General features: G+C 35.6%; 1 protein-coding gene across 2 annotated transcripts in view; it reads right to left on the bottom strand.

Moving 5' to 3' along the window:
- Positions 1 to 27,272, bottom strand: part of Tango1 (transport and golgi organization 1) — a 395,672-nt gene that overhangs the window by 143,319 nt on the left and 225,081 nt on the right. For both annotated transcript variants that reach the window (XM_090398800.1, XM_090398801.1), the window contains exon 13: positions 22,083 to 22,173. In XM_090398800.1, coding sequence (XP_090254926.1) covers positions 22,083 to 22,173 — 91 coding nt within the window. The remainder of the gene's footprint in view (positions 1 to 22,082; positions 22,174 to 27,272) is intronic.

Raw genomic sequence — 27,272 nt, 5'->3', positions numbered from 1 at the left:
GCTGCATACACAGGAGAAGAAGATGGGTTTGAAATATCAACTGTTGACTTGGATAAGGGGGAGCTTAAGGGGTCAAAGCTGTATAACTGAGAGGAGACCTCCACATAGCCTTTAAAGGAATGCAGAGATCCAACCAGGACTTCTGACCTAATGTTCAATCCTCACCTTCTCGTGGGGGCACCCTGTTAGGTATCTACCTGGATACTGAACGAACAAATCTGAAAACACACCCCAACTCAACATCACCACAGTTAAAGATCAGTACTATCAACATAAGCCTGAATGACAAAGAAATGGAACTAGCTGAGGAATTAGTTGAGTTGGAGTGTGTTTTCAGATTTGTTCCAGTAGCTGACTTTTTGCTGTTTGCTCTGGCAAAAACAACAGGGGCCTTGTTTAACTGGGCGACTCCCCAGATCGACATAATAGGGGTGACCGAAACAAAAAAGACAAAAACTGGTGAGATCTTTCTGAGCAATAAATACAAAATGTTATATTCAGGCAATGACAATCAAGGAAAAGAAGGAGTAGCCATAGCTACTCCTTTTCCTTGAATAACCATATTCAACACAAAATATGAGGCTAATCTTCTTGAATGGCAGGCAATCTCAAGTATAGTGATGTGGCCGGTTATTAGAATGGAAAACTGGACAATGACACTTATTTGTGCCTATGGTCCCACAGAAAGTTCCACTAAGGTAGAACTGGAGGAATTTTTTGAGGCTTTAGAGAAAGCAACTGACAATGAAAAAGGAAAATTTGTTTCTTGTTGGGGATCTAAACAGCAGAGTAGGAAATGATTTGGGAAATTTGGAGAAAAGAGCAAAGCTAATAATAATGGCAAATACCTGTTGGATTTCTGCTCAGGACATGAACTGGTTATTACTAACACCATGTTCCAACATAAAAATGGCACAAATTCACATGGAGAGAAGAGGCAAGGAATAAGAAGTCTCATTGATTATGTTATTGTCGATAGTGATGTTCTCTCACTGGTGCAGGATACCAGAGTGTACAGAGGATTTGAAATTGAAGTAATTGCTATTCAGTCTTGAGCAGAATAAAATTGAATTTCATTTTGAACATTTAAGGAAGTTTTAAAGCGAATAAAATTTTGAGCAGCTCTCAGATGTGAACTGTACACTAAAATACACAAAGATTATTGAAGAAAAATTGAAAGTGTTTGAGAACAGGATCCAAACCTTGGAGATTTGGTGGCAAGCCTTGGAGAAAACATTGGTTGATTCAGCCAGATAGGCATGTGGTGAGGTTGTCTACAAGGATACAAAAATCAGAACTCCATGGTGGGCACAGGAAGTTAAAGAGGCAGTGAAGGAAAAGAAGAAAATATATCAAAAATTCCTGGCAAATAAATCAGCTTGTCCTCTTAGAGAATACAGAGACAAATGTAAGAAAGATAAACACTGTGTAAAACTAGCTAAACAAAAGTCATGGGAAGACTTTGGGGTAAGAACATAGAAAATAAATATCAAGAGGGTGGCAAGATATTCTAGAGGTTGTTGAAGAAGCTCAGAAATGGAGGAAAGACTGTTGTAAAAGGAATTAGACATGATAAAGGTGACATGAAAACTGGAGAAAAAGATACCCTTGAAGTATGGAGTAATTACTTCGCAAAATTGCCAAATGAAACAAACAGTGATAGCACTGTGGTTAAAAACACCCAGGAATACATATTCATACTTGAAGTAGAAAAAGCCATCAAAGACTTGAAATGTGGAAAGGCAGCAGGAGTAGATGATATTTTACCAGAAATGCTTAAATATGGTGGTATAAAAGTCTTACAGTGGCTGCACTGCATAGTTCAGAAAGCCTGGACAGAGGGATGAATTCAAGATGATTGGAGTAGAGCTCTCATAATACTCATATATAAAAAGGAAAATAAAACTGAATGTGAGAATTACAGAATTATAGAGGTGTTTCCCTACTGAGTGTTCCTGATAAGATTTATGCAAGTCTACTTGAGAAAAATTGTGGAAGAAAAGCTTGGTGAAGAACAAGTTGGATTTAGGCCAAATAGAGGCTGTCAGGATCAGATCTTCACTTTACAACAAATAGATGAGAAATCATGGGAATATAACAAAGATCTGTATTTAAGTTTTGTCGATTTGGAAAAGGCATATGACAAGGTACCAAGAAAGAAGCTATTCAATACGCTACAGTTATATGGTGTCAATGGGGCATTATATCAAGCAATACTTAGTCTTTATTTGAGTTGTAAGTTAGCAGTTAGAATTGAAGGAAGTACAGGAAGATGGTTAAATGTTAAATCTGGTGTCAGACAACGATATACATTATCCCCTCTGTTATTCATTATCTATGGATCACATTATGAAGGAAAGTGGTATTAAACATGATATCAAAGGAGATGTTAGGAGTATAACAATGTTATACTTCTAAATAAATCCACTACAATTCTGCAAAGATCCCCTGACTAAATTTAATAACTGTTGTAATAGATTTGGTATGAAGGTCAGCAATAGCAAGACAAAGACAATGAAAATAGGCAGAAACATTGAAAATATCAACTGCATTGTGAATGGCGAACATATGTAACAAGTAAAACATTTCAACTACTTAAGCATGATTTTTAGTGAAAGTGGTAAATTGAATATGGAAATGGACAACAGAATCAACAAAGTTGGTATGGTAGGAAGTCAATTGAATAAATTCATATGGAATAAGAGAGAAGTCTGAACATTAAATTACTGTATACAAGACAGTGTTCTAACCAGTTTTAACTTGTTATATATGTTCACCATTCACAATGTACTACATTTCATGTAGTACATTGTGAATTCACAATTTACTAATTCACAATGTACTAATAGTACTACGTGAAAAATTTACATCATTACTAACTTCCTATCTTCAATTTTCCTCCAAATCAGTCTGTTACTTGTCAAGACTCCAATATTATCATTATCAGATCTTATATTTCTATCATCTAAGGCACTTTTCACCATATCAATCCACCTATATCCTGGTCTTCTTCTGGGACTTTTCCTGCTAACCTGGCAGAGAATGCTTGTTTTGTTAATCTTTCCTCTCCCATTCTGTTTAAGTAACCATACCACCTGAGATTAGTTCTGCTAATACATTCCTGGATGCTAACAATTTTAACAAAACAAGCATTCTCTGCCAGGTTGGCAAGAAAAGTCCCAGAGGAAGACCAAGATATAAGTGGATTGATATGGTGAAAAGTGCCTTAGATGATAGAAATATAAGATCTGATAATGATAATGTTGGAGTCTTGACAAGTAACAGACTGATTTGGAGGAAAATTGTAGATAGGAAGTTAGTAATGATGTAAATTTTTCATGTGGTATTATAATATCCTGTACACCCCTTGAGGGTACATAGCAGGAATTTGATGACTTGGATAAGTGGATAGTTGATAGACAGGTATTAAAAAAGTAATATACAGTAGACGTGAATCTACCAGATTTAAGGTGACTAGTGGTGTAACCTAGGGATCACTCCTTGGACCGTTGTTCAATCTATACATTAATGATATAGAGATGGATATGACATGAAATGTTCAACTGTTTGCTGATGATACAAAGATAAGTAGTGCAATCATGGATGCTACTGATAATACCCAGCAATTATATAATAATGTGAATAGGCTAGAACAGCAGGCAAATGATAATTGATATCAGTTCAATGTCAGTATGAAGTTATGCACTTTGACATGATGAGATTTCCAACGGTATATTATACTGGCTGGGTTATGTTGCAAGAAACTGATGAGGCTAGTGTTCTCAGAGTTATGGTGATTAGGATTTTGAAATTCAAAGGTCACATACCAAAAACTACAAATACAATTCAGAGGATAATTACAATGGTGAACCGAACATCAACAGATAAGGAAGACATTTTGACTCTTTACAAAGTCCTGATTTCCTGCTGCACCTGAACTATTATGTATAGGTTTGGTCTCCTGGATTCTGAGGGAGATAAAGAAGCAATGAAAGGGTGTAAAGATCAGTAATAACAAAGATCATATTGGGATCATGGAATGTGGATTATGAGGATGACAAAGTATGCACATGCACTGGTAAACAGGAGAAAGAGTTTGTGATATGATAGAGGTATATAAACTTCTGAAATGGTGTTATAGGATAGAGACTGATGAAATTTTTCATTATATGGAAGGTTGGAAGGGGACAAGGGACAAAGGAGTAAGTGCAAGATTTTTCTCTCCAGAGCAGTAAGTGCATCTAGTGTGAATGAGTTATAGAGAAGCTATGACAGTGGGTATGGATGATGTATTACTTCCTCTGATGACTCCTTGACTCCACGGAGATATCAGATAATAAAATTCAAGAGGAAATTCAAAAATTAATTTTTTTAAATACTTGTATTTTTGATATACATATAAGATTTACTTATTAAAGACGACTGAAACATGGATAATTACTTTGCAAACTTAAAACTAGTCTGTCCAACACAGCCTACTAAAGGTTTTAATGGAACACCTTGTTTATGAACCTTAGGGAGGATATACAGTCTAGGTGTCTGCATTAACTCTATAACATTTAGTTAGGTTTTAAATTCTTCATCCCAACTGGTGACTTAGCTGGGAAATTTTTTTCACCCTATTAATATCACATTGAGTAGACGACAGGTGGAATAGTCTCTGGGCATTAAGGTAATGCTTCCTGTAGTGTTTTTTTTTTTTATCCTGAACTAGCATAACTTTGCTCTTAATAACTTTCAGATGATCAAATTATTATTCCTCTTTTGATAGTTTACAGTTTTAATCTCAGAATAGTTCAGAAAAGGGGTGGAAGTTAATTAATAGTAGTTATATTTCAGTTATCAAAATAAACTTCATAAACAACTGAAAGGGGTAGTGATGGAATTACTCTTTTCTCCAGTTTGGCTAGATATTTGAACAATATCTCCTTCAAACATTCATTCAGTCTTGAGTGATGGTATACAGGTTCATAGATGATATTTCTGCAGTATGGCAAGACTTACTAATAGACAACTAAGAACTGCTTAACAAAATTAGCACCATTCACCTTGGGATACACTTTATACTTGAAACTGCAAATAACTGTAAAACAACTCTCTATCCTTTTAAGACCTCCTCCCATTCTTTGTACCGGATGGATGCCTTCACGCATTTTTTTTTTTTTTTTTTTGGAAGACGCACAAGATGTTATATCTATGTAATATCTCCCCATCATCCATGTCAAAAGTCTTATATTATAAGGCTCACTCACTCTCTCTTTTTACTCTACCGACACTGTTATAACAAGAAAGAGAACAAAATTCTAATATCCTGTTTGTGTATAGTTTTTCACAAGACCATATACAAACATATAACTAATTAATCTTCAGCCAAGAAAACATTAACTGTGGGTATAGTATGCCCACGCTTTTGAGATCTCCATTTGGAAACTTGCCAAGAATAGTCGATTCATGCTGAAGGGGAGAATGAAATGAAGGACATACAAATTGGTCGCTAACATGCGAAATCACGTGCTTTATAGGTAAATTTTTCCAACTGTTATACAAGCAACATAGTTAACTACAATGATCATAAAACAGAAGTTAATTTTCCAACATGTAATAATAAACAACTCATCCCGCAATATGGATTAATTACCCTATTATCGAGAATGGATTCTCCTTTTTGTGACATGTGCAGAAGTGTCGAAGGATCTCTAATCGGTGGGCAAACTATATGACTTATGCTTAAAGAAACTGAGCATATAGTGACTTGACACCTTTAAGATGCATTCTACTCAACATATGAAAAGCTGTCTGGAAGTTTTCTTCATTTTCAGGTTTCCATACAGGATAAACAACCTCCACTGGCATTCCCTGGGATCTATCAGAACTTGCATCTGAGGTCTATGAGGGTATGTTGAAAAGTTGTGATAATCACCATGAAAGAATTGAGGTAGAACCATTTAATTTACACATCATCATCATTGTGGTAATATCAAGGATTTAGGCCTGGCATGCCATATTCTGGACTTAGAAGTCATCATTGAATCATTTAAGAGGACGTCCTGGTTTTCTTTTTCCTAATGGCTTGTACTTTAAGGCTTGTTTTGGTAAGCTTTCTATTTTCATTCTTTGAACGTGTTCCATCCATTTATGTTTATATTTTTTAATTTTTTCTATTACTGGTTCTTGATTTAATTATTTCATAATTTCTTCATTTCTTTTGTGATCAAATAGGGTATACTTTGCAGTTTTTCTCATAAACTTCATTTCTGCTATTGTTAATCTTTGTCTTTTTGTTTTATTGTCCAGATTTTTCTTCCATACATTAAGACTGGTAGGGCTAATGTATTGTATACTTTTAGTCTGGTTTGTTTTTGAACTAGGTTTGGTTTAAATACAGAGTTACTTACACCTGTTATTTTTAAATATTTTGCAATTTTTGTGTTTATATCTTTTTCATAGGTGATCATACATCCTAGGTAGTTAAATGAATTCACCTGTTCTAAGATCTTGTTATCTATTACTATTTTAGTTCTTGTCCTTTAAAGGCCATAGTTTTTGATTTTTCTGTTGATATTATCATACCATAATATTTGGATATCTCATTTAGATCTAAAATAGCTTTCTGTAAGTTATCTTCAGAATTTGTAATTATTATTTGGTCATCGGCAAAGAGGAGCTTAATTTACAAATGGTTCTACATATTATTGAAAGTTTTTCCACTTGGTTATACTATAAATTAAAGACACCAAGAAATTATATACTTGGTTTAATCCTTTATCCAAGTGTAAGTAAACAAAATTTGCACCTGAAATATTTTCAGGACTGGGGAAGCTCGTGGTAAAGGTGGAATGACTTCACATCACTTGCCTTACTATCCCATAATGCATAGCACATCATCTTGCAGACATGTATAATGCTATGCATTATGGGAAGGGCCACTAACCAGACTGGTTTTGACCTTTATTGAGGTCTCATCAATGGGAGCCAGATCCAGAGGTGATACCAAAGTTGAAGTAATGCAGAAGTCATATTTTCATATACGAGTTGTCAAAAGGTGTCACACATTATTAAAATACTCTGGATTACAGATAGTTATTTGTTGAAAGTTTTTCCACTTGGTTATATTATAAATATACCAATATAATATAAAAGATACCAAGAAATTATATACTTGGTTTAATCCTTTATCCAAGTGTAAGCAAACAAAGTTCGCACCTGAAGTATTTTCAGGATCTTCCCATAATGCATAGTATTATACATGTCTGCAAGGAGATGTGCTATGCATTATGGGATACTAAGGCAAGTGATGTGAAGTCATACCACCTTTACCACGAGTTTCCCCAGTCCTGAAAATACTTCAGGCACAAGGTTTGTTTGCTTCCACTTGGATAAAGGATTAAACCATGTATATAATTTCTTGGTATCTTTAATTTATGGTTCTACACATACACTTGTCACAATGTTGCTGCATCATTTGCAATCCTCTGAAAAAAAAAAAAGTCTTTCCCTTGTTGCAGATATGACTTCATCTGTGGTAAATTTTGTTCCTTTCAAGTGTTTCTTTAAATTTGGGAATAGGAAACAGTCAGATGGGGCCAGGTCTGGCAAATAAGGTGGATGAGGCAGACACTGAGAGTACAAGTTGTGTACTGTCTATTGGGTTTCATGAGCAGTATGAGCAGGCCATTGTCTCCTGCAGTGCCTCCTTCAATTCCTTCAGAGCTGTTGAATAAACTGCTGCTATAACAGTTTCACCTTTTGAGGTACTTGGTAAGAATTACATCATCCATATCCCAAAAGACAATGGCAAGAACCTTTCCTGCCTGACTTTTTGGGTTTGAAACTTCTTTGGCCATGGAGAACCTTTGTGTCTCCACTCCACTCACTGTTGTTTGGTCTCTGGGTCATAGTAATGAAGCCATGTTTCAACAGTCACAATACAAGCCAAAAAATTTGTACCTGATTAAATAACCCAAAATCCCACAGCACAGGTTCTCTATTTTGGTCAGCATTCAAACATTTAGGGATCCACTTAGCTGAGACCTTCTGCATGTCCAAATGTTGGTGGATAATGACCCCAACTCATTCCCTGGATATCCCCAGAGTCTTTACAATGTTTTTGGCTGATATTCGTCTATCATCAAGGATCATGGCATGCACTGCATCAATGTTTTCAGGTGCGATCGCTGTGGAAGGTCTTCCTGATCTGGGGGCAGCTGTTGTCTCAGGATACCCAGTTTCAACCTTGCCACCAATCTGGCAACTGTTGGATATGCTGGGGCACAGTCCCCTAAAGTCTCACACAAACTTTTGTGAACCTCAGTTGCAAACTTTTCTTGCGGCACAAAAAAACTTCATGACGGCCCACATTTCTGTGTCTGAATTCATTAGGTATGAGGTTTTTTTTCAATTGTGATTTTTTGTAATTTTGCCAGTATCATTCGTTTGGGAATCGTTCCTAGGCAGGAGAGCAGGCTGATTGGGCGGTAGTTCTGACAGAACAGCTTTGCTTTACCCAGTTTTGGGATTATGTCTGCTTTTTTACAATGTCGCAGAAAGTAGTGAAATCTTAGCAATGCATTAATGATTTCTTATTTCAGTGGATGACATTGGTTGGGTGTTGTTTGGGATATTTGTGTGTTTCACCATACAGTGAATGCTGACATGAACTTTCCTAATGACATCTAAGTCTGCATGCCTATAGTTTGGGCTGCATTATTTTTCTAAATTGTTAGTGAAAGCTTCTGCTTTCTTGGCATCATGGATTGGTGGGAGTGGTTTATGGTCCATTCTGAAAGCCTTTGTCATCTTCCATAGTGAATGATCTTTGGTGTTTAGGGACAGCAGTTTCTTCTTCCCACTGTTTGTTCCGATAGTCCTTCAGTACTTGTTAGACTAAATAGATGGCACCATTGAGGGTTTGTCACTCCTCAGGGATCAGCATCCTGTGATACTGGTGCTGGGCTTTGTTCTTCTTGCAGATGAGATTCTTGATTTCTTCTGGGATCAGAAGAAATCAAGAATCTCATTTGCACACAGTATTGAAGATGTATAAGCTTGGCATGCTCTTGTTATTTGTTTTCCTAGGTTGTTTATTGAAGCAAGAATCATCTGTTTAAATTTGACAGTTGGGGCTGGGCCTATGAACTTGAGGAGTGCTAGGTAGCTTTCCCTAGTTGATTAATGACAGATGGTCAGGAGTATTTTCCTGTTCTTAAGCTTAGTTCCAACCACAATCCAGTACTGGACTGTGGCTGGAATCAAGGTTGTCCACTGTATTCAGCTTGCATTGGTGAGTGATGTTTCGGAATATGGCAATGTCTAAAATGTTGGGGCATCCTGTCATGCTATGAGTTGGTTCTAGAGGTCAAACAACTGCGATGTTCCTTGTGGTAGCAAAATCATTCAGTAGTTGACCATTCCGATTGGTTGTCCTGCTATTCCCAGTTTGAGTGCTTGGTGTTTTAATTCGCCTGCTACTAGCACAGCAGGGGTCGTGTCTAGTATCTCTACTAAGTTGGTTTCAAGTAGCAGTCTGCTGGTGAACTGTACAGAAAATAGATTTCCAGGAACCTGCATTAGCTGTCTGGATTTATACTTCTGTGATCTCAATGTTAACAGTTGAGAATTTTTTGATTTTGTTGTGCTCACTGCTACATTTGATAAAGATATGTTCTGCCTGTTGTCATGATATAAAACGTAGTTTCTGACAAGGCTAAGAAAGAAAGTAATATCTGAGCCTTGGATTGACAGCTGGGTGGAGATACATGGAGACACTGAACTTGGCAAACATATGGGATATAATCCGTAAACATAATCCGTAAACTACAACATATGGGAATGGATATAGGGTTGGTGAGATGGATAGGTGGGTGGTTGATGGAGAGATATCAAAGAGTAGTTTATTCAGGAGTAGAGTCCAAAAGACAGCCTGTGACTAGTGGTGTGCCGCAGGGGTCTGTTCTTGGACCACTGCTGTTTAATCTGTTCATTAACGATATAGGGAAGGATCTAAGTGGAACAGTTAATCTGTTCGCTGATTATGCAAAGTTGGGTAGGGCGATAGTGAATGCAGAAGATGTCAAAATCTTGCAGGATGACTTGGATAGATTGGAGTTCTGGGCTAAGGAGAATGGATGTCAATTTGATGTGACAAAATGTAAGGTTAAGCATTTTGGGGTGAAAAGATTAGCAGCAGTATATCACATTGGTGGAACTGTACTCAAGGAGATTCATGAGGCCAGGGACTTGGGAGTGTTGGTGGATAGGGAGATGAAGTTTAGGGGGCACATTGCAACAGTAGCTAAATCAGCTCATCAACTCACTTGGTTGTTGAAAAATACCTTGACGAGCAGAGACAAGCAAGTTATTGTACCTCTGTACCGAGCCTTGATAAGACCTCATCTCGACTACTGTGCCCAGATTTGGTCACCTAGGTTACTTCTTGATGGGGAGGAGGTGGAGAGGATCCAGAGGCAAGTGACTAAGATGATAGCAGGTCTATGGAATGAACCATATGAGAACAGATTGAAGATTTGTGGGTTGCAGAAACTAGTTGACAGGCGGAAAAGGAGAGATATGATTGGGACATTCAAATTGCTAAAGGGTTTCTATAGGATTAATTCAGAGGATATTTTTGAGATCAGGACTGGTGGTGGGAGAACTAGGGGACACCTATGGAAGCTGGGCAAGAGTGTGGTTAGCAGGGGTGTTAAGAGCTGGGTTCTTTACTTTTAGAGTGGTAAATGAGTGGAATAAGCTACCAGAGTCTGTTGTGGGTGCTATGACGGTGAGCGAGTTCAAGGCAAGGTATAATAGATACTGTGGGAATGTCGTATAGTTGTGTGGACATGATGTTTAGGGTCTCCCTTGATGAGTCTAAGGTCTCCCTGGAGCGCCCATAATAATAATTATAATATGGCAAAAATATCGTCCACATATCTGACCCAAAGGTTAGGTCTGGGTCAAAAATACATTGTTCGAAGTGCTCCATGAAGTAGTCAGCAACAGCAGGAGATATAGGATTACCCTTTGCTGTTCCTACGATTTGTTGGTATAACTGGTTTTTGAAGGAAAAATAACCAGACTTCATTACAAATTCAAATAATTTGACAATGCCTGGAGGAAATTCTTGGTGCAGTAATTCAATGCTGTCTGCTAACAGAACATTCGTAAATAGAGAAACAACATCTAGACAATTCATAATCTCCGAATTGTTTACATGAAGATCAGAAATTTTATTTCTGAAATCCAAAGAATTTTTTATGTACGTAGCAGTTCTCCTAGTTGAAGAAGTGAGTAAATCTGACAGAAATTTTGTAAGTGGGACAACCTATACAGTCTACAACAGGTCTTAATGGAATTCCTGGCTTATGTACTTTTGGAAGACCATATAATCTAGGTGGGTGCCATAGGAGGTTTTTAGTTTTTTTCTTATTATCTTCATCCTATATCGATATATTATCTATAAGAGAATTGTCTTTTTATTTGACTACCGGTAGGATTTGAAGTGAGATGCCTATAAGTCGAATAGTAACAGTGATATTTTTCTCTCATATTCTCTTCTGTTTTGAATGACTACAGCTTTCCCTTTGTCAGCTTTCATAATAATCAGGTTCTTGTTATTCTTCAGCAATTTCAGTGCATTTTGTTCAGCGTAAGACAGGTTCGGCAGAGGAGGCTTGGCATTAAATAGAATTTCTGCACATTCAACTCTTGTCCTGTTAGCTGTTTTTTTGGGGGCAAGGATCGAATACCTCCATCTATGCTATGGAAAAAATCTATTATGGGTACCTTATTCAGAGCAACAGCGAAATGATGACCTTTTGACAAAACAAAACGTTCGCTGTCTGTTAGAGGGCGGTCGGACACATTAATAACAGGAGGATCTGCTCTGATCTGGTTAGAAAAACACAAGTCGTATATTCAGTACCTTGAACCTGAACAGCCTGAACTTGCAGAGCATACCATCAACACTAGACATAGAGTTCATTGGAAAAAGACAAGTCATTCACAAAAGTCGATTCCTCATGGAACAGCTTTAGAAAGAAACATGTGAAATGTTACTTCACTCCCCCAACCTAAACAGATCCGATGGTCTAAGTCTTTCCCTCTTGCAGGAGACAGTACTCTATAAATCAGCAAATCTTTCCTAACTTTTAATTGTACACACACACACACACATTATGCGAATTCATTTTTACTCGGTTGGAATATTATGAAAAAGTTTTAATGACTGTTAGAGAGATACAAAGATGACAAATATATTTAAAAAGATACTACTAGTTTACTAGTTTTGTTGAATAGATCAACATCCTCAGGTATCACAATCAAAGAAATATATAAAAAATTACAGAGACTTAAAATTGTAATAACAGAACAAGTATAAAAAGACAGTAGCGTGTTTGAAAAACAAATGCGAGTATGAGTTCCAAACAAACGTATACTACACGCTATCGTGAGTGCGCCAGTACTGAACAGAAGCAACGTGTGCATCAGAGAGATTGTAACTCAAGCTGTTGTTGATATGATCTGCCCACTCAGACCTATAGTTGAGGGCATACACTCTCCTACCTATAATCTCTCCAAATATCTCGTGAGTTTTCTAAGAAATCTTTCTGGAAGTTTCTCTTCACATATTAAAAACTCTGCAGATTTTGTTTCTAAAATCAAGGACATCAAACTTAAAAGAACAGATTTAATGGCCAGTTTTGATATTGTTTCTCTCTTTACAAATGTACCTGCTCAAGAAGTCCTCAATCTTCTCAAGAACAAATTATCAAAAAACTCTTTGCTCTTCTCTCCCATTGCATAAAGTCAGGATACTTCAAATATGATAATAAGATCTACTTACAAAACTCAGGTCTGGCTATGGGCAGCCCACTCTCTCCGATTCTTGCGGATATATAATCCTTCCCAATATCATTAATGTAGAAATTGAATAACAGTGGACCCAGCACTGATCCTTGTGGTACACCACTATTTACCTAAAATCTTGCAGATTCACATCCCCCATATATCACTTTTTTGATATCTGTCCGTCAGCCATCCTCTTATCCAAACTAATATTCTATAATCCAAACCCATATTCTCCAATTTATGCAACAGTCTATCATGCTGTATTCTGTCAAAAGCCTTAGCAAAATCCAAAAGTATCATGGTGTATGGTTCAATGGTAACATTGTCATAGAATGTGAGCATGTTGCTAAAACATGACCTTCCCTTAGTAAGCCCATGTTACTCATTGCAAAGAAGAGATTCACTGTCAACCCATTTCGGAATGCGAACCCTAACCAATTTTTCTAAAATCTTCACCACAACTCCTGAGATATTAATTGGTCGATAGTTGGATATGTCGATCTTTGCACCACCCTTGTGCAATGGAATTACCATACATTCTTTCCATTCCTGTGGAATCTTCCATGTTCTGAGACTCATATTAAAGAGCCTGGTCAAAGGAATAGACAGTTCAGCTGAACACTCTTTTAGCACACGTGCTGATATCCATCAGTCCCCATTGCTAAATTCAATTTGTGTAACAGCTAATACCTTGTCTTCATACACCTGAGTTTCTTCATCCATCGAAGAGGTAGCAGTGAGCTCAATGCTGCATACACCAGGTTGACAGCTTTTAACAAATTAGGCACTCATTAGTTGAACAACCTCTTCTGAATCTGTAACCCTCACACCATCTGCATTTAGAAGTTATTCTTTCATATTCATTCTTTCTTTTACTTGCAGCATATCGACAGAATTCTTGTGGTTTTCTTTTTAACACGCAGAGCCAGTTTCTTTTCATACTCAGATTTTGCTTTCTGTACACAACAGTTGTGAATATTCTAGCCTGCTGCTTATAATTTTCATAATGCACACAATATTCCTTCCGCATCATCATTTTCTTATGAATATCTTGCTTAATAAGATTATACATCCATTTGACTACTACCCTATTTATTCTTTGAACTCTCGGGACACATTCTGATATCGCATCATTTAAGTATTGTTTAAATGCTTCCCATGCACTGTCGATCCAGCAACTGATCTTATTCCACTGAACTCAGTATACTCCTCAGTTGGTCATAATTTCCTGTTTTGTAGTTCAGCATGTTACCTTTTCTGAATGGAACATTCATAAACTTAGTCACTTCCCAAGTGAGTATCACATAATCAATGTCACCAACTGAAGGCAGAATAGTTACATCTTTAACTGAAATGCCCTCTGACACTATAATCAAATCCAACACTCTTGGACCTCAAGTCCCTTCTGCCACATGCTGCTTGAGGAAGTTGTCCTGCAACAGCTCAATAAATGCATTTTCATTCATCTCATGAGATTCTACTGCTACCGAATCAACATTAGGATAATTGAAGTCTTCCATTATGATTACTCTTTTCACACTCATCTTGTCTATTTGCTGATGCATTTCTTTATCAGTAGCAACCAATCCACCAGGTCTGTAACAACACCCCACTATGTAATTGATCTTGTTAGATTCCAGCTCACACCAGATAGCTTCAAACTCACTGCCACATGAAATACTTAGTAGTAGTACTACAACAATGTACTATTTTATTATTACTACAATTTTATTATTTATTACTTTTCTCCATTTTGTTAGTATTTTTCTTTTAGAAACTAATAATAATGAACTGAAAGGATTTCATTTCCTCTGTAAGCATGTAGAACTCTTACATTTGGAACTAGTTTATGAATAGTAATAATGTATATTCAATAGCAGATCTTCCTCCCCTACATCAGTAAGAATCACTGACAAAGTTACAGAATGGAAATCAATAAACAGAGGAGTCCAAATATGCTGGATGCCGAATGTCACCACTCTCGTTTAATATCTATACAGATCAAATAGTAAAGAAATGGAAGAAAAATATAAAAACTGGATCGTGTAACTATACTTGAAACCTCTTTGTTGCAGGCAACAAAATAATCATATGAAGCAGTGAAGATGAACTCCAGAGATCAATATATTTCTTAAACCTAATTCCTAAAACATTTGGAAGTATCAACAGACAAAATAAAAACAATGGCTTTTAAAGGGCAATCTCCTGTCAGAAGTAAAATCGTGAATAAGTAACATTTTATCATCATCAAATTCCTGACATGTACGCTCAAGGGGTGTACAGGATATGATAGTACTACTTGAAAAATTTACATCATTACTAACTTCCTATCAACAATTTTCCTCCAAATCAGTCTGTTACTTGTCAAGACTCCAACATTATCAGATCTTATATTTCTATCGTCTAAGGTACTTTGTACTGTATCAATCCACCTATAATCTTGGTCTTCCTCTGGGTCATTTTCCTGCCAACCTGGCAGAGAACGCTTGTTTTGTTAATCTTTTCCCGCCCATTCTGTTTAAGTGACCATACCACCTGAGATTAGCTCTGCTAATGCATTCCTGGTGCTAAAAACATCAAGTTCTTTCCTAATATCCTAGTTTTTAATATGATATTGCCATTGATGCCATCTGTTCATGCCTGTAATCTTTTTCAGAACTCTCATATCTGTGGTCTCTAGTCTTTGGTCAAGTGTTTTACTTCTGACGCAGCTCTCAGATCCATCAGTTAAAACTGGTTTGAACACTGTCTTGTATACAGCTAATTTAGTGTTCCGACTAATATCTCTCTTATTCCATATGAATTTATTCAATTGACTTCCTACCTTACCAGCATTGCTGATTCTGTTGTCTATTTCTATATTTAATTTGCCATCTTCACTAAAAATCATGCCTAAGTAGCTGAAATGTTTTACTTGTTCCACAGGTTCTCCATTCACAACATAGTTGACATTTTCAATGATTCTGCCTATTTTCATTGTCTTTGACTTTTTATTGCTGACCTTCATACCATATCTATTACAACAGTTATTCAATTTAGTCAGGGAATCTTGCAGACTTGTAGCGGATTTATTTAGAAGCATATAAAGCAAAGAGCAGACATTAACATCTCCAATTTTGACATCATGTTTAATACTACTTTCCTTCATAATGTGATCCATATAGATGATGAATAACAGAGGGAATAGTGTACATCCTTGTCTAATCACACCAGATTTAACATTAAACCATCTTCTTGTACTTCCTTCAATTCTAACTGCTGACTTACAACTCAAATAAAGACTAAGTATTGCTTGATATAATGCCCCATTGACACCATATAACTGTAGCATACTGAATAGCTTCTCTCTTGGCACCTTGTCATATGCCTTTTCCAAATCGACAAAACTTAAATACAGATCTTTGTTATATTACCATGATTTCTCCACTATTTGCCGTACAGTGAAGAACTGATTCCTGACAGCCTCTATTTGACCTGAATCCAGCTTGTTCTTCACCAAGCTTTTCTTCCACAATTCTTCTCAACCGTTTCTCAAGTATACTTGCATAGACCTTGCCAGGAACACTCAGTAGGGAAATACCTCTGTAATTCTCACATTCAGTTTTATTTCCCTTTTTATATATGGGTACTATGAGAGCTCTACTCCAATCATTGGAAATTCGTCCCTCTGTGCAGGCATTCTGAACTATGCAGTGCAGCCACTGTAAGACTCTTATACCACCATACTTCAGCATTTCTGATTGAATATCATCTACTCCTGCTGCCTTTCCACATTTCAAACCTTTGATGGCTTTTTCTACTTCAAGTATGGATATGTATTCCTGACTGCATGCCTGGTCAGTGTTTTTTACCACCGTACTGTTATCACTGCTTGTTTCATTTAGCAGTTTTTCAAAGTAATTACTCCATACTTCCAGGATATCTTTTTCTCCTACTTTCACGTCACCTTTATCATCTCTAACTCCTTTTACAGCACTCTTTTCTCCATTCCTAAGCTTCTTCAACAACCTCCAGACTTTTTTGCCACCTTCTTGATATTTATTTTCTATATTCTTGCCAAAGTCCTCCCATGACTTTTATTTAGCTAGTTTTACACAGTGTTTAGCATTCTTACATTTGCCTCTGTATGCTCTAAGAGCAAAAGCTGACTTATTTGCCAGGAACTTTTGATATGCTTTCTTCTTTTCCTTCACTGCATCTTTAACTTTCCGTGTCCACCATGGAGTTCTGATTTTTTTATCCTTGCAGACAACCTCACCACATGCCTCTCTGGCAGAATCAATCAATGTTTTCTTCAGAGTTTGCCACTGAATCTCCAAGGTTTGATTCCTGTTCTCAAACTCTTTCATTTTTTCTTCAATAATTCTTTGTGTATTTTAGTCTACAGTTCACATCTGAGAACTGCTCAACTTTTATTCGCTTTAAAACTTTCTTACATGTTATTCTTTTCAATATGAAATTCAATTTTATCCAGGTCAAGACTGAATAGTGATCACTTCCAATTTCAAATCCTCTGTACACTCTGGTGTCCTGCACCAGGGAGAAAACATCACTATCAACAATAACATAGTCAATGAGACTTTTCTTATTCCTTGCCTTTTCTCTCCATATAAATTTGTGCACATTTTTATGTTGGAACATGGTGTTAGTAATAACCAGTCCATGTCCTGAGCAGAAATCCAACAGATATCTGCCATTATTATTAGATTTGCTCTTTTCTCCAAATTTTCCCAAAACATTTTTGTATGTCTGACAATCATTTCCTACTCTGCTATTTAGATCCCCAACAAGGACCAACTTTTCCTTTTACATTGTGTCAGTTACTTTCTCTAAAGCATCAAAAAATTCCTCCAATTCTACCTTAGTAGAACCTTCTGTGAGACTACAGGAACAAAGTCTCATCGTCCAATTCCCCATTCTGATATTAGCCCACATCACTCTACTTGAGACTGCCTGCCATTCAAGAAGATTAGTCTCGTATTTTGTGTTGAATACTATAGCTACCCCTTCTTTTCCTTGATTGTCATTTCCTGAATATAACGTTTTGTATTTATTTCTCAGAAAGAGCTCACCAGTTTTTGTGTTTTTTGTTTCAGTCAATCCTATTATGTCAATCTGGTACTTATCTAATTCCTCAGCTAGCTCCATTTCTTGCCATTCAGGCTTCTTATGTTGATAGTACCGATCTTTAACTCTGGTGATGTTGAGTTGGGGAGCGTTTTCAGATTTTTTCCAGTAGCTGACTTTTTCCTGTTTGCCCTGGTTCCTTGGCGAAAACAACAGGGTCCTTGTTTAACTGGGCGATGTCCCAGCTGGCATGAAATAAATTTTGTCATGTTGTACCATCATTTTGTATTTTGGTTTAATCAATAAGAATACAATTTGGTCAATTAAATCCCAAATTGCCAGCCCATCCTTGTTCGTTTAGCCTTCAGGTAGATACCCAACAGGGTGCACCACGAGAAGGTGAGGATTGGACATTAGGTCAGAAGTTCTCCACATTCCTTTAAAGGCTATATGGAGGTCTCCTCTCAGTTATACAGCTTTGACCCTTAAACACGCCAGTAACATTTTTTAAACATTTTAAAACATATTAAATGCTTCAAATACCTCAGATGTGCTATATCATATACAAAATAAGCTGATATTAATATCAAAAATTTGAAATTTCCTAAACATAATAGGCATAATCAATAATATTTTCAAACTTAACCCAGTTCACTAGAATAGAAGAATAACAGTTTATAAAGTTTTGGCAAGACCTTCTCTACTATGGAAGTGAATTATGGATCATAAAAACTGCAAGTGAAAAAGAATAGAAAATAGAGCAGCAAGCTATATTCTCTGAGACAAAGAACTAAAAATATTCAGTACTGGATAAAATATATGAATACTGATAGAAGTGGACTGAAGATACTCTGATATTTAGAAGTCAAGGATAAAGATGGAATAAAATCAGAGCAGGCCACTGGGCCTAAATCCCTGAAAGGATGATGAGTTGTTTTACTAACTCCTTTATTATTATACCAATGAATTACATTCCAAGTACAGTAGTCTCCATATTCATGGGGAGTTGCATGTCAACCCTTCACCCAAATAGTCCCTGATGTTTTCTATGAATGCCTAAACACTTACACAACCATTCACAATTTTTTAAAAAAATGTTTAAATGTGTTTAAAAGGTTTTAATTGTGCTTCAGCATAATGAGCAACATTTTGATCCATGTTTCGAAAAGACTGTATCAAAATTTTATTACATAGTTGAGATCAAGGCATGTACCAGGGTATTGACAAAATTATTCAGTACTCCTTAGTAGCAGGGAATCTCAGGGGCTGGAAAAGCAGGGTTGGCTCTGATTTCCCATTTGAAAGTATGAGGAGTTTTAGGTGTTCATGTAGAAGTTATCATTTTCAGAAACATTGTGATGGGAAGATGTTTCATTTGTTTGAACTCATTGAACATCGTTGTGTATGGTGCTATAATATCATTGAAGCATTCTTTGAATTTCAATGCACAAATTATTGTTGTTGTGTCTGTGTAAGTTCAAAGCATTTGGGCTTCACGCATTACCTACACTAAGTTTTTCCAAGACAAATTTCTTAACTTGGCCTGGTTCTTCTTTAGCCTCATTCTCAGTTGGAACCAACAAGCTACTTCTGCTCATTATCCATTAGTATTGTTGCATGTCCATCAATTAAATTGTTGATGGCCTCCTCTAAGTTTTTGAAACCTATGCCCCCATTCTCCTGGCCAACTCCTTTATTTCTGTGATGATTTTCTTGCACTATTCATCTGGAATGGTTTATAGTTCATCTGGACAGAAGTCATGCACAATCTCAGGCTATAAGCTCTTCCAACTGGCATTTACAGACTTGTCCTTGATGTCTTCAAACGCATGTTTTATTAGAAAAAGATTGTCAGCTATGGCGAAGAACTTCCAAAATTGAACAACACTGAGATTATCATTGCCATCCATGGTCTCAATGATTCAGTTCATACACCTCTGTGTAGTGACCTTAAAGGCCTTGATTGCCCCCTGGTTGAGTGAATGGATAAGGGAGTAATATTAGGGGTAGAAAGACCATCTCTATGTATTCATTTGCAGTCTTGTGCATCACTTGGATGTGCTGGGGCATTGTTCAGTATGAGGAGGACTTTAAACAGAAGTACCTTTTCCTCCAGATATTCCTTTGACTTTGGGGATGAAGCAGTAGTGGAACCAATTCAGGAAGAGGTTCTTCATCGTCCAGGCTTTTGTGCTTCACATCCAGTACATTTCTGTTATGCTCTCTCTAACAGCTCCTGGGTTCTGTGTGTGAAAAATTTGGTCAGGCTTTGCCATATGGACTGCTGCATTGTTGCAAACTAGAGCATAACCTGATCTTGTGCCTCTTGAATATGAGGGACTTACAGGAAATCATACCAATGTTCACAAGCAAGCTTTTCTTGTGCTGGTCTTCAATCAAGTCATTATATCATGGACATAAACTATGTATCTGGCATTAAGAATTCCACCAGTTTCCACTGCCTCTCTGATCTTAGTTTCTTGTTTCTTATGTATCCTATGGTATTTTCAGTGATACCAAACAGGAAGGAAATAGGTCTTGATCAGCTAAATACCCACATAAAAGAACCTCTATTTTTCAGTCCTTTACCTTCAAATACCTCAATAAATCTAAACCTCACCAAACTCTGTACAAAAAAAGAATCAAAAGAAATGCTCAAAGAAAAAAAGGCCTAAATACTATCATCGTTCTTTCATCCTCCACACAGGTTATTTGTTACACTGATGGATTGTCAGACACCAATATGATTAATGGAGGTGCTGGTGTTCTCTTTCTACTCACGAAAGGTGAAAAACTTTCAATAAAAGTTGGATTTGGGAGAATTGCTTCCAATTTTACTAGCGAACTTCACGCAATAAATAAAGCACTCAAAGCCTACTTAAAATTATCATCATCTCAACAATCTGAGGGAATTATAATTTACAGTGACTTGAGATCAGCTATGGAGGCAATCAAAAATGGCAATACCAAGCTCACACAAGACACCCATAACTTAAATCAACTAAAGTGTTTAGGAAAAAGCTGCATTTTACAATGGGTTCCTGCTCATGTAGGCATTGATTACAATGAAGCAGCTGATAAATTAGCAAAAGAGGCCAGAGAACTCTTGCTGATGCTAACGCGCTAGCAAAAGCTAAACTAATTTCACTGAAATCTACAACATCAAATTCCCAAAATCAATGCTAACAGAAAGACCTCCACCACGATAGCAAGACTACGAACAGGACATTATAGAGGAATGAAGATCAATACAGATGGCAAGAACATATAGAAACTGCAACAGCTGCCCCAATACTGAACTGACACCCACTCACATCTTTACCTGTCCAGCAATTACAGCAGCATTGCAAGAAATAGATCCTAATCCTGAACAACAGCTCTATACAAACAAAATCATTGACAAAGCCAAAGCAGTTCAAGGAGCACACGAAAACATCTAAGGCTCTTCAAAGGACAAGACAACAACATTGATACCAAGCATGCGACTTATGGCTGTGTATGTGAGCCCTTCTTAACATGTACTTAAAATGCACAATTTCTTGTTCAAAGTCATCACTTTCTTAGTCCTTTTAGGCTTTTTTGTCCATTATTAAATGTGCTTTCTTTTAAACCCATAGTTATTCACATAAGTAATATTTTAAACACAAGTAGCCTAAAGTACACACACACATGCATGTGCACACAAAGTTCACAAACTATTTTACTTGGATGATGTCACTGCAAGACTTAAGTTATGCAATTTAACCACTGCCAATGCGAAAACATGAAAATGTAAATTTAGAGCCTGCAAATATGGAGACCCAACTGTAAACTACTTTTAAATCTGTGATTCCTAATAATTTATCTTTATTCTTTCTTGGTCGTAATCCATTATTTCTGTCCATTGAGTATTCCCATTCAAAGCTTCTTAGTTAGAAATTTTTTACTTGGTAAGGTAACCAGCCTTATGTATATATCACATACAGAATCATCCTTTATTGTTAACTCTATGCTAAAAAACAAGAAGAAAATTAAATGCAAGAAGCAATCACATGTGATAACTCCTCTAGTATACAAATATATGTATATCTCTTTCGCAAGGAATTCAAAATTACACTGCATCTTTACTCATCTATTGATTGTAAAACTGATAAACAAAAATAATTCACTTAAAACAGCAAGTATTTTACTTCAATTTCACTCTCCCTGGATTTAAGATTTTCTTGTAACTCTTCTGATGTGATTTTGTTCTGTTCAATTTGACTGGTTAGTTCTTTCACTCTGAAAGAAAGCAAAATATCATCTCACAACATAAGCTTAGCCACTCAAACAGAAATAATTAAAATGATTTTTTTTAAAAAAACATTCACAGAATCTGGTGCAGGCAAAATAGCTGTAATCATAATAGTTCACAGAATCGGCAACGAAGACATTAACCAGGTGAAATTTATTCTATTATTTTTAAAATAGGCTTCTTATGATGAAAAAAAAACATACTGAGAATGGTTTTTGAATGATGGATAATGAAGCAATTAAAAAAAATGAGAGGGTGATATTCTAGTTATTCAAGCATAACTAAGTCTACCACAAAATAAATGCAAATATTTGCTATTTTAACAGTAAAGTCAACCACCTGGCAACACTAGTAATAGATATCACAGTGCGTGATCCAGGTCATGCTCTTTCTATTTTCAGAGTTTTTCTCACAGATTTTCTGTTCTTCAAGTATACAAGTATTACTAGTCGAGCCATGTGAGAGCAGTATTCAATAGCTGAGCAGATTTGTGATTTGTATAATGTTAACAGCTGCTCAGAGGTGAAGTAACGTCTTGAGCAAAAGAGAAATCCTAGTTTCTTAGAAGTTCAGGAGACAATGGTTGTGATGTGTTTATGCCAAGAGAGGCTTGACATAAAAATTTCCAAAAAGAGAAATCTCATTTTGCCTGAAAATTTGAGTGTTGTCAAAAGCCATACTAGGAGAAAATGGTTCTTTTTTTTTTTGTGAGAAATAAGGCAGAATTGGGTTTTTTTCTAGCATTAAAATTGACGAGGTTATCTGAACCCCATTGGAGAATGGCTTGGAGATAGAATTGAGGGCAGTGGTGGTCGATGTTCTGTAGATTGAGGTGATTTATATAGAGTAAGATTATTGAATGAAAGGGTAGAGTGCAATGTGCTGTCATCTGCAAAACTGTGTATTGGGTTGGAGGTCAACTGAAGTAGGTCACTGATATATAGAAGGAAGGGGGGGGGGTTGGTGAGAGAACAGAACCTTGTGGAACCCTAGCTCTGTTGTTTAATACTCCATTAAGAGCCAACTTTTTCTTTGTCAGATGCCTTTGCTAATACCATGAAAATTTTCTCCACTTCTTTCTTAGTAGAATCTAATCTTCTGTGGGATCACAGGCACAAATACATCTTGCTGTTCAATTCATTCCCCATTTTGATATTTGGTCAGAGAACTTGATACTGTCTGCAATACAAAAAGATTATCTTCATGTTTCATGTTGAATACTATAGCTACTCTTTTTCCTTGATTATTCCTTCCTGAATATAACATCTTGTTTTTGTTGCTTAGAAGAACATGCACCTGTTTTTGTTTTCTTTGTGTGAGTAAGATCTCTTATGTTGAATTGATACTCCAAAGAGCAGTCCCAACAGCATCTTGGAGCAGAGAGAGAGCTAACTATAGAGCTTATTTACTTAGTCACTTGGACATATTTGGAGGTTGAGTGGTGTAGGCTCAGTAAGAACACAGGCAGATTACCTATTGTAAAAATAATCATAATTTTAAACTATGAATATTTTTACAAATTGTTTATGTTAGTACATTATTAGTTTTGGTTTCATAACAAGTATTGTCGGCACTTGCAATGTGCCTATTATTGATGTTATTTTGTCAAAATGAAATGTAAAGCATTCAAAAAAAAATTTATGTACTTACTGGATTTGGATAGTTGTGTTACTTTCAGAAATTTTTTTGTAGTTTAAAATTATTAAGTGCTGTGTCTTGTAAAGACATTCTCATTATGCTAATGGAGATAACACATCAGCCATTATACCCAACTTCTTGCTTGCCACTTTCATGGAGCGTGCATGCTCACTGAGGAGTTTGATGGGTGATTGACAGCTGACAGAGAGAGAGCGTTCGGTATCGAAGTAACGAGAAAAACAGACGAGAGAGCTAATGGAAGTTTAAGAACGCAGACTGGAGGAATTTTGTTCTTATGATGTTTATTTAGTTTTATGTGACAGTCAGAAGAATATTAATAGTAGATTCCGAGAAGGAACAGTAAAACTGTGAGTCTTTAAACTGGAGGAGTTGAGACTGTCAACAAGTATTTAGTACATAAAAGAAGATATTGCAGTCGATGTTCTAAAGGAATGTTCGAGGAAATGCGATCGGAAAGTTTCATCTGTCTTAAGGACTCTGGATATATTTGTTATTTCTACTGGAAAGGGCGATTAGTTCAACTTAGGTATGTTGTTTTTGAAGTACTAGAAGAAACTTTTTTTCCTCCAGTACAAAAATTAGTAAACTGTACGTCAAATTGAACTGCAATAGGTAAGAGTATTTATACTTCAGTGAGGAATAATATTGTATACTACATATGGGTAACAAGAAAGGATCCCATGGATAAGAAGAAGAAAATGTTTATATTTTCAGAAAAGGCCCTAACAAAGAAACTGACTATGAAAATGAAAACAAGGTGTTTAGTTTGATAGACATGATTAATTACATGTTAAACAATCCAGTAATAGAATGAGTCAGAGAATTGGGGATTTTAATATTTTTGAAGGCCTTGGATCCAGTATTTTGTATTTATGTAATTTTATTTTAATGTATATATTATTTTAGTTTTATTAAATGTGTATATTTTTTGTATTTGGTCTCGAGTCAGTGATTTTCCAGATTCTAAAAGAAACAGTTAAACATTATTGCACCAATCGGAATTGAACCCTTGTGTAAATAATAATAAACATTCAGAATTTAAAAAAATATCTTAATAGAGATAATCTCATAACAAATGGCAATTAATCATATTCTTCTGTAAACACTATCCTTTTGGATAGCAAGAGCAATATCAATGATGGAACTACAGCTCTAGTTAGATGGGCTACTGTCAATTCTTTCCCAAGCCCATTCATAATTATGGGAGGAAAAATAACACCCCCATTAAAACCATGAATATGCCACATACAAGAATAAGTGCAGAGTATTTGGCATCAGTGGACCTTCCAATCCTAGGAGATCATAATTTGGTAGAGAAATGGAACTATTAGACTGGACTCCTAAACAAAAAAATAAAAGCAAGTTTAAGAAGAATAATTTCATTATTGCTACATACCATACAACATATGACCATTAGCAGGTGATGAAAAGGTAGAACTGGAATATGAAATAAACAAAATGAAATGGGATATTACAGGACTAGGTTTCTAGTCCTGTTATATGCAGTAATATTAAACTGGATAGCATATATCACAGTTCAAACATCAGAACAGAAAACCATTAAAAAGTACAAATATATATGCACCAATCAGTAGTTATGAAGATGAAGAATTCTATGACACAATGTCAAGCACAATATGACAGGATCCTACAGTCTATGCAATAGTGCTGGGATTAATCTCATGAAGCAATATTCAAAGATGTTTCCATCATTCCATCAAATGGATCCATGAAGTGATCACATAATAGTCAGATTGGAAAATAACAACACAATCAAAAATTTACAGGATGAAACAGAATAAACCAAATATGTAAAGATAAATAATGATATATTAGTATCCCCTCAAAAAATTATACCATGAAGAAAGTGCAAAAAAAAAAAAATATGTATATATATAATCAAAGAAATAACATGAATGAAAACAGCAATCTGCAAATGAATAAATAGGAAAATCTTAATCTGATCATTATAAAAAGTCCACATAAGACTGCAAAAGATAAAATGCAAGTATCTCAGAAGTACAACATTTTAAAATAGAACAAGCAATGAAATACATGAAAATAATAATAAAATGCCTGGAGAGGATGGAATTACAACAGATATAATGAAAGCAGCAGGAGAAATATTAACAGAAGAACTAAAAAATATATTTATGTTTAAAAGACAAAGTATAACAAATTGAAACTAATCTTGTTCCAAAAGAGTAATTTTTTTCTTTTTTTTATCAAAAAAAAAAAAAAAAAAGTAAAATAGATTATATATTATAATCTCATGAAACAATATTTAAAGATGTTTCCATCATCCATCAAATGGATGATGGGGGGGAAAAATTACAAAAATACACAACTATAAGCTTTCTGTTACAAGTATAGAATTATTTATAAAAATAATAAACAGAATCACAACATTCATTTTTGGATGTCCTGCCTAATGAATAAGCTGGATTCAGAAAGGGGTTTAATGTAACCAACCTATAGACATTGAATCAGTTAACAGAAAAATGCAGAGAATACAACTTAACATTGTACTTAGGTTTTAATGATTATAAAAGCCTTTGAGTTAGTTTAAAAATGAGCAATCAAAACACATTGAGTAAATCAAAATGATATACAGCTAATAAACAAAATATGAGAAAGCAACTGTATATATGAACACAACAGACCATTCCAGATAAAGGAGTATGCCAAGAAGATATTATTTCACCCAAATTATTCGATGCAGTATTAGAATATACCCTGAGTGAACTAGACTGGAGTGATAAAGGGATTAATAGTAATGGCAAAAAAAAAAAAACCAAATCAATTACAATATGCTTATATGCTTTGCTTATATGATTTGTTTGCTGATACAATACGTAATGGTAGACAAAACACAACTAGAAGAAATGATGAATTAAACAATATCAAATAAAGTAAAAGTATTAATTAAAGTTATTATAATTAATCTTTCATATATATTATTTTCATAATAATAATTATCAGATAAAGTAGAGTTATACATAACCTATGAAAAAATTAAAATAATGACAAATATATAAAAAAAAAAAAAAAAAAAAAAACCAGATAACAGAAGAACAAATAACAATAGACAATAACAAAACAAAGCGCAAGTACAAGAATATGCATACCTTAGAACTTTAACATTGGGAAAAATAAATCATCTAGTGGCATTCATATTAAGGAAGATGAATGCCTGTATAACCAGAGGGAAGTTGGAAGGATGATCTAATGGAAGATGGTTGGAGAATTCTTGCATTGGAAAGCCTTCTAGAGAAAAAGATGAAGAATGGAGAAGGCCTATAATCAAAAATTGTTACAAAAAAGGGCTTAGAAGATTTGACAGGTTTTAATAACATTAAGGATATTACACCCAGTTCTCCATTTACATGGTAGATTGGTTGCAGAAAAACCGCGTAAATGAAAACCG

The sequence above is a fragment of the Typopeltis vanoorti genome, chromosome 10, assembly GCF_054136105.1.
Source record: "Typopeltis vanoorti isolate ZY-2024b chromosome 10, IOZ_Tvanoo_1.0, whole genome shotgun sequence".
NCBI classification, from domain to species: Eukaryota; Metazoa; Arthropoda; class Arachnida; order Uropygi; family Thelyphonidae; genus Typopeltis; species Typopeltis vanoorti.
Note: the sequence above shows the minus strand (reverse complement) of the source record. Positions and strands in the feature narration are given on the sequence as shown.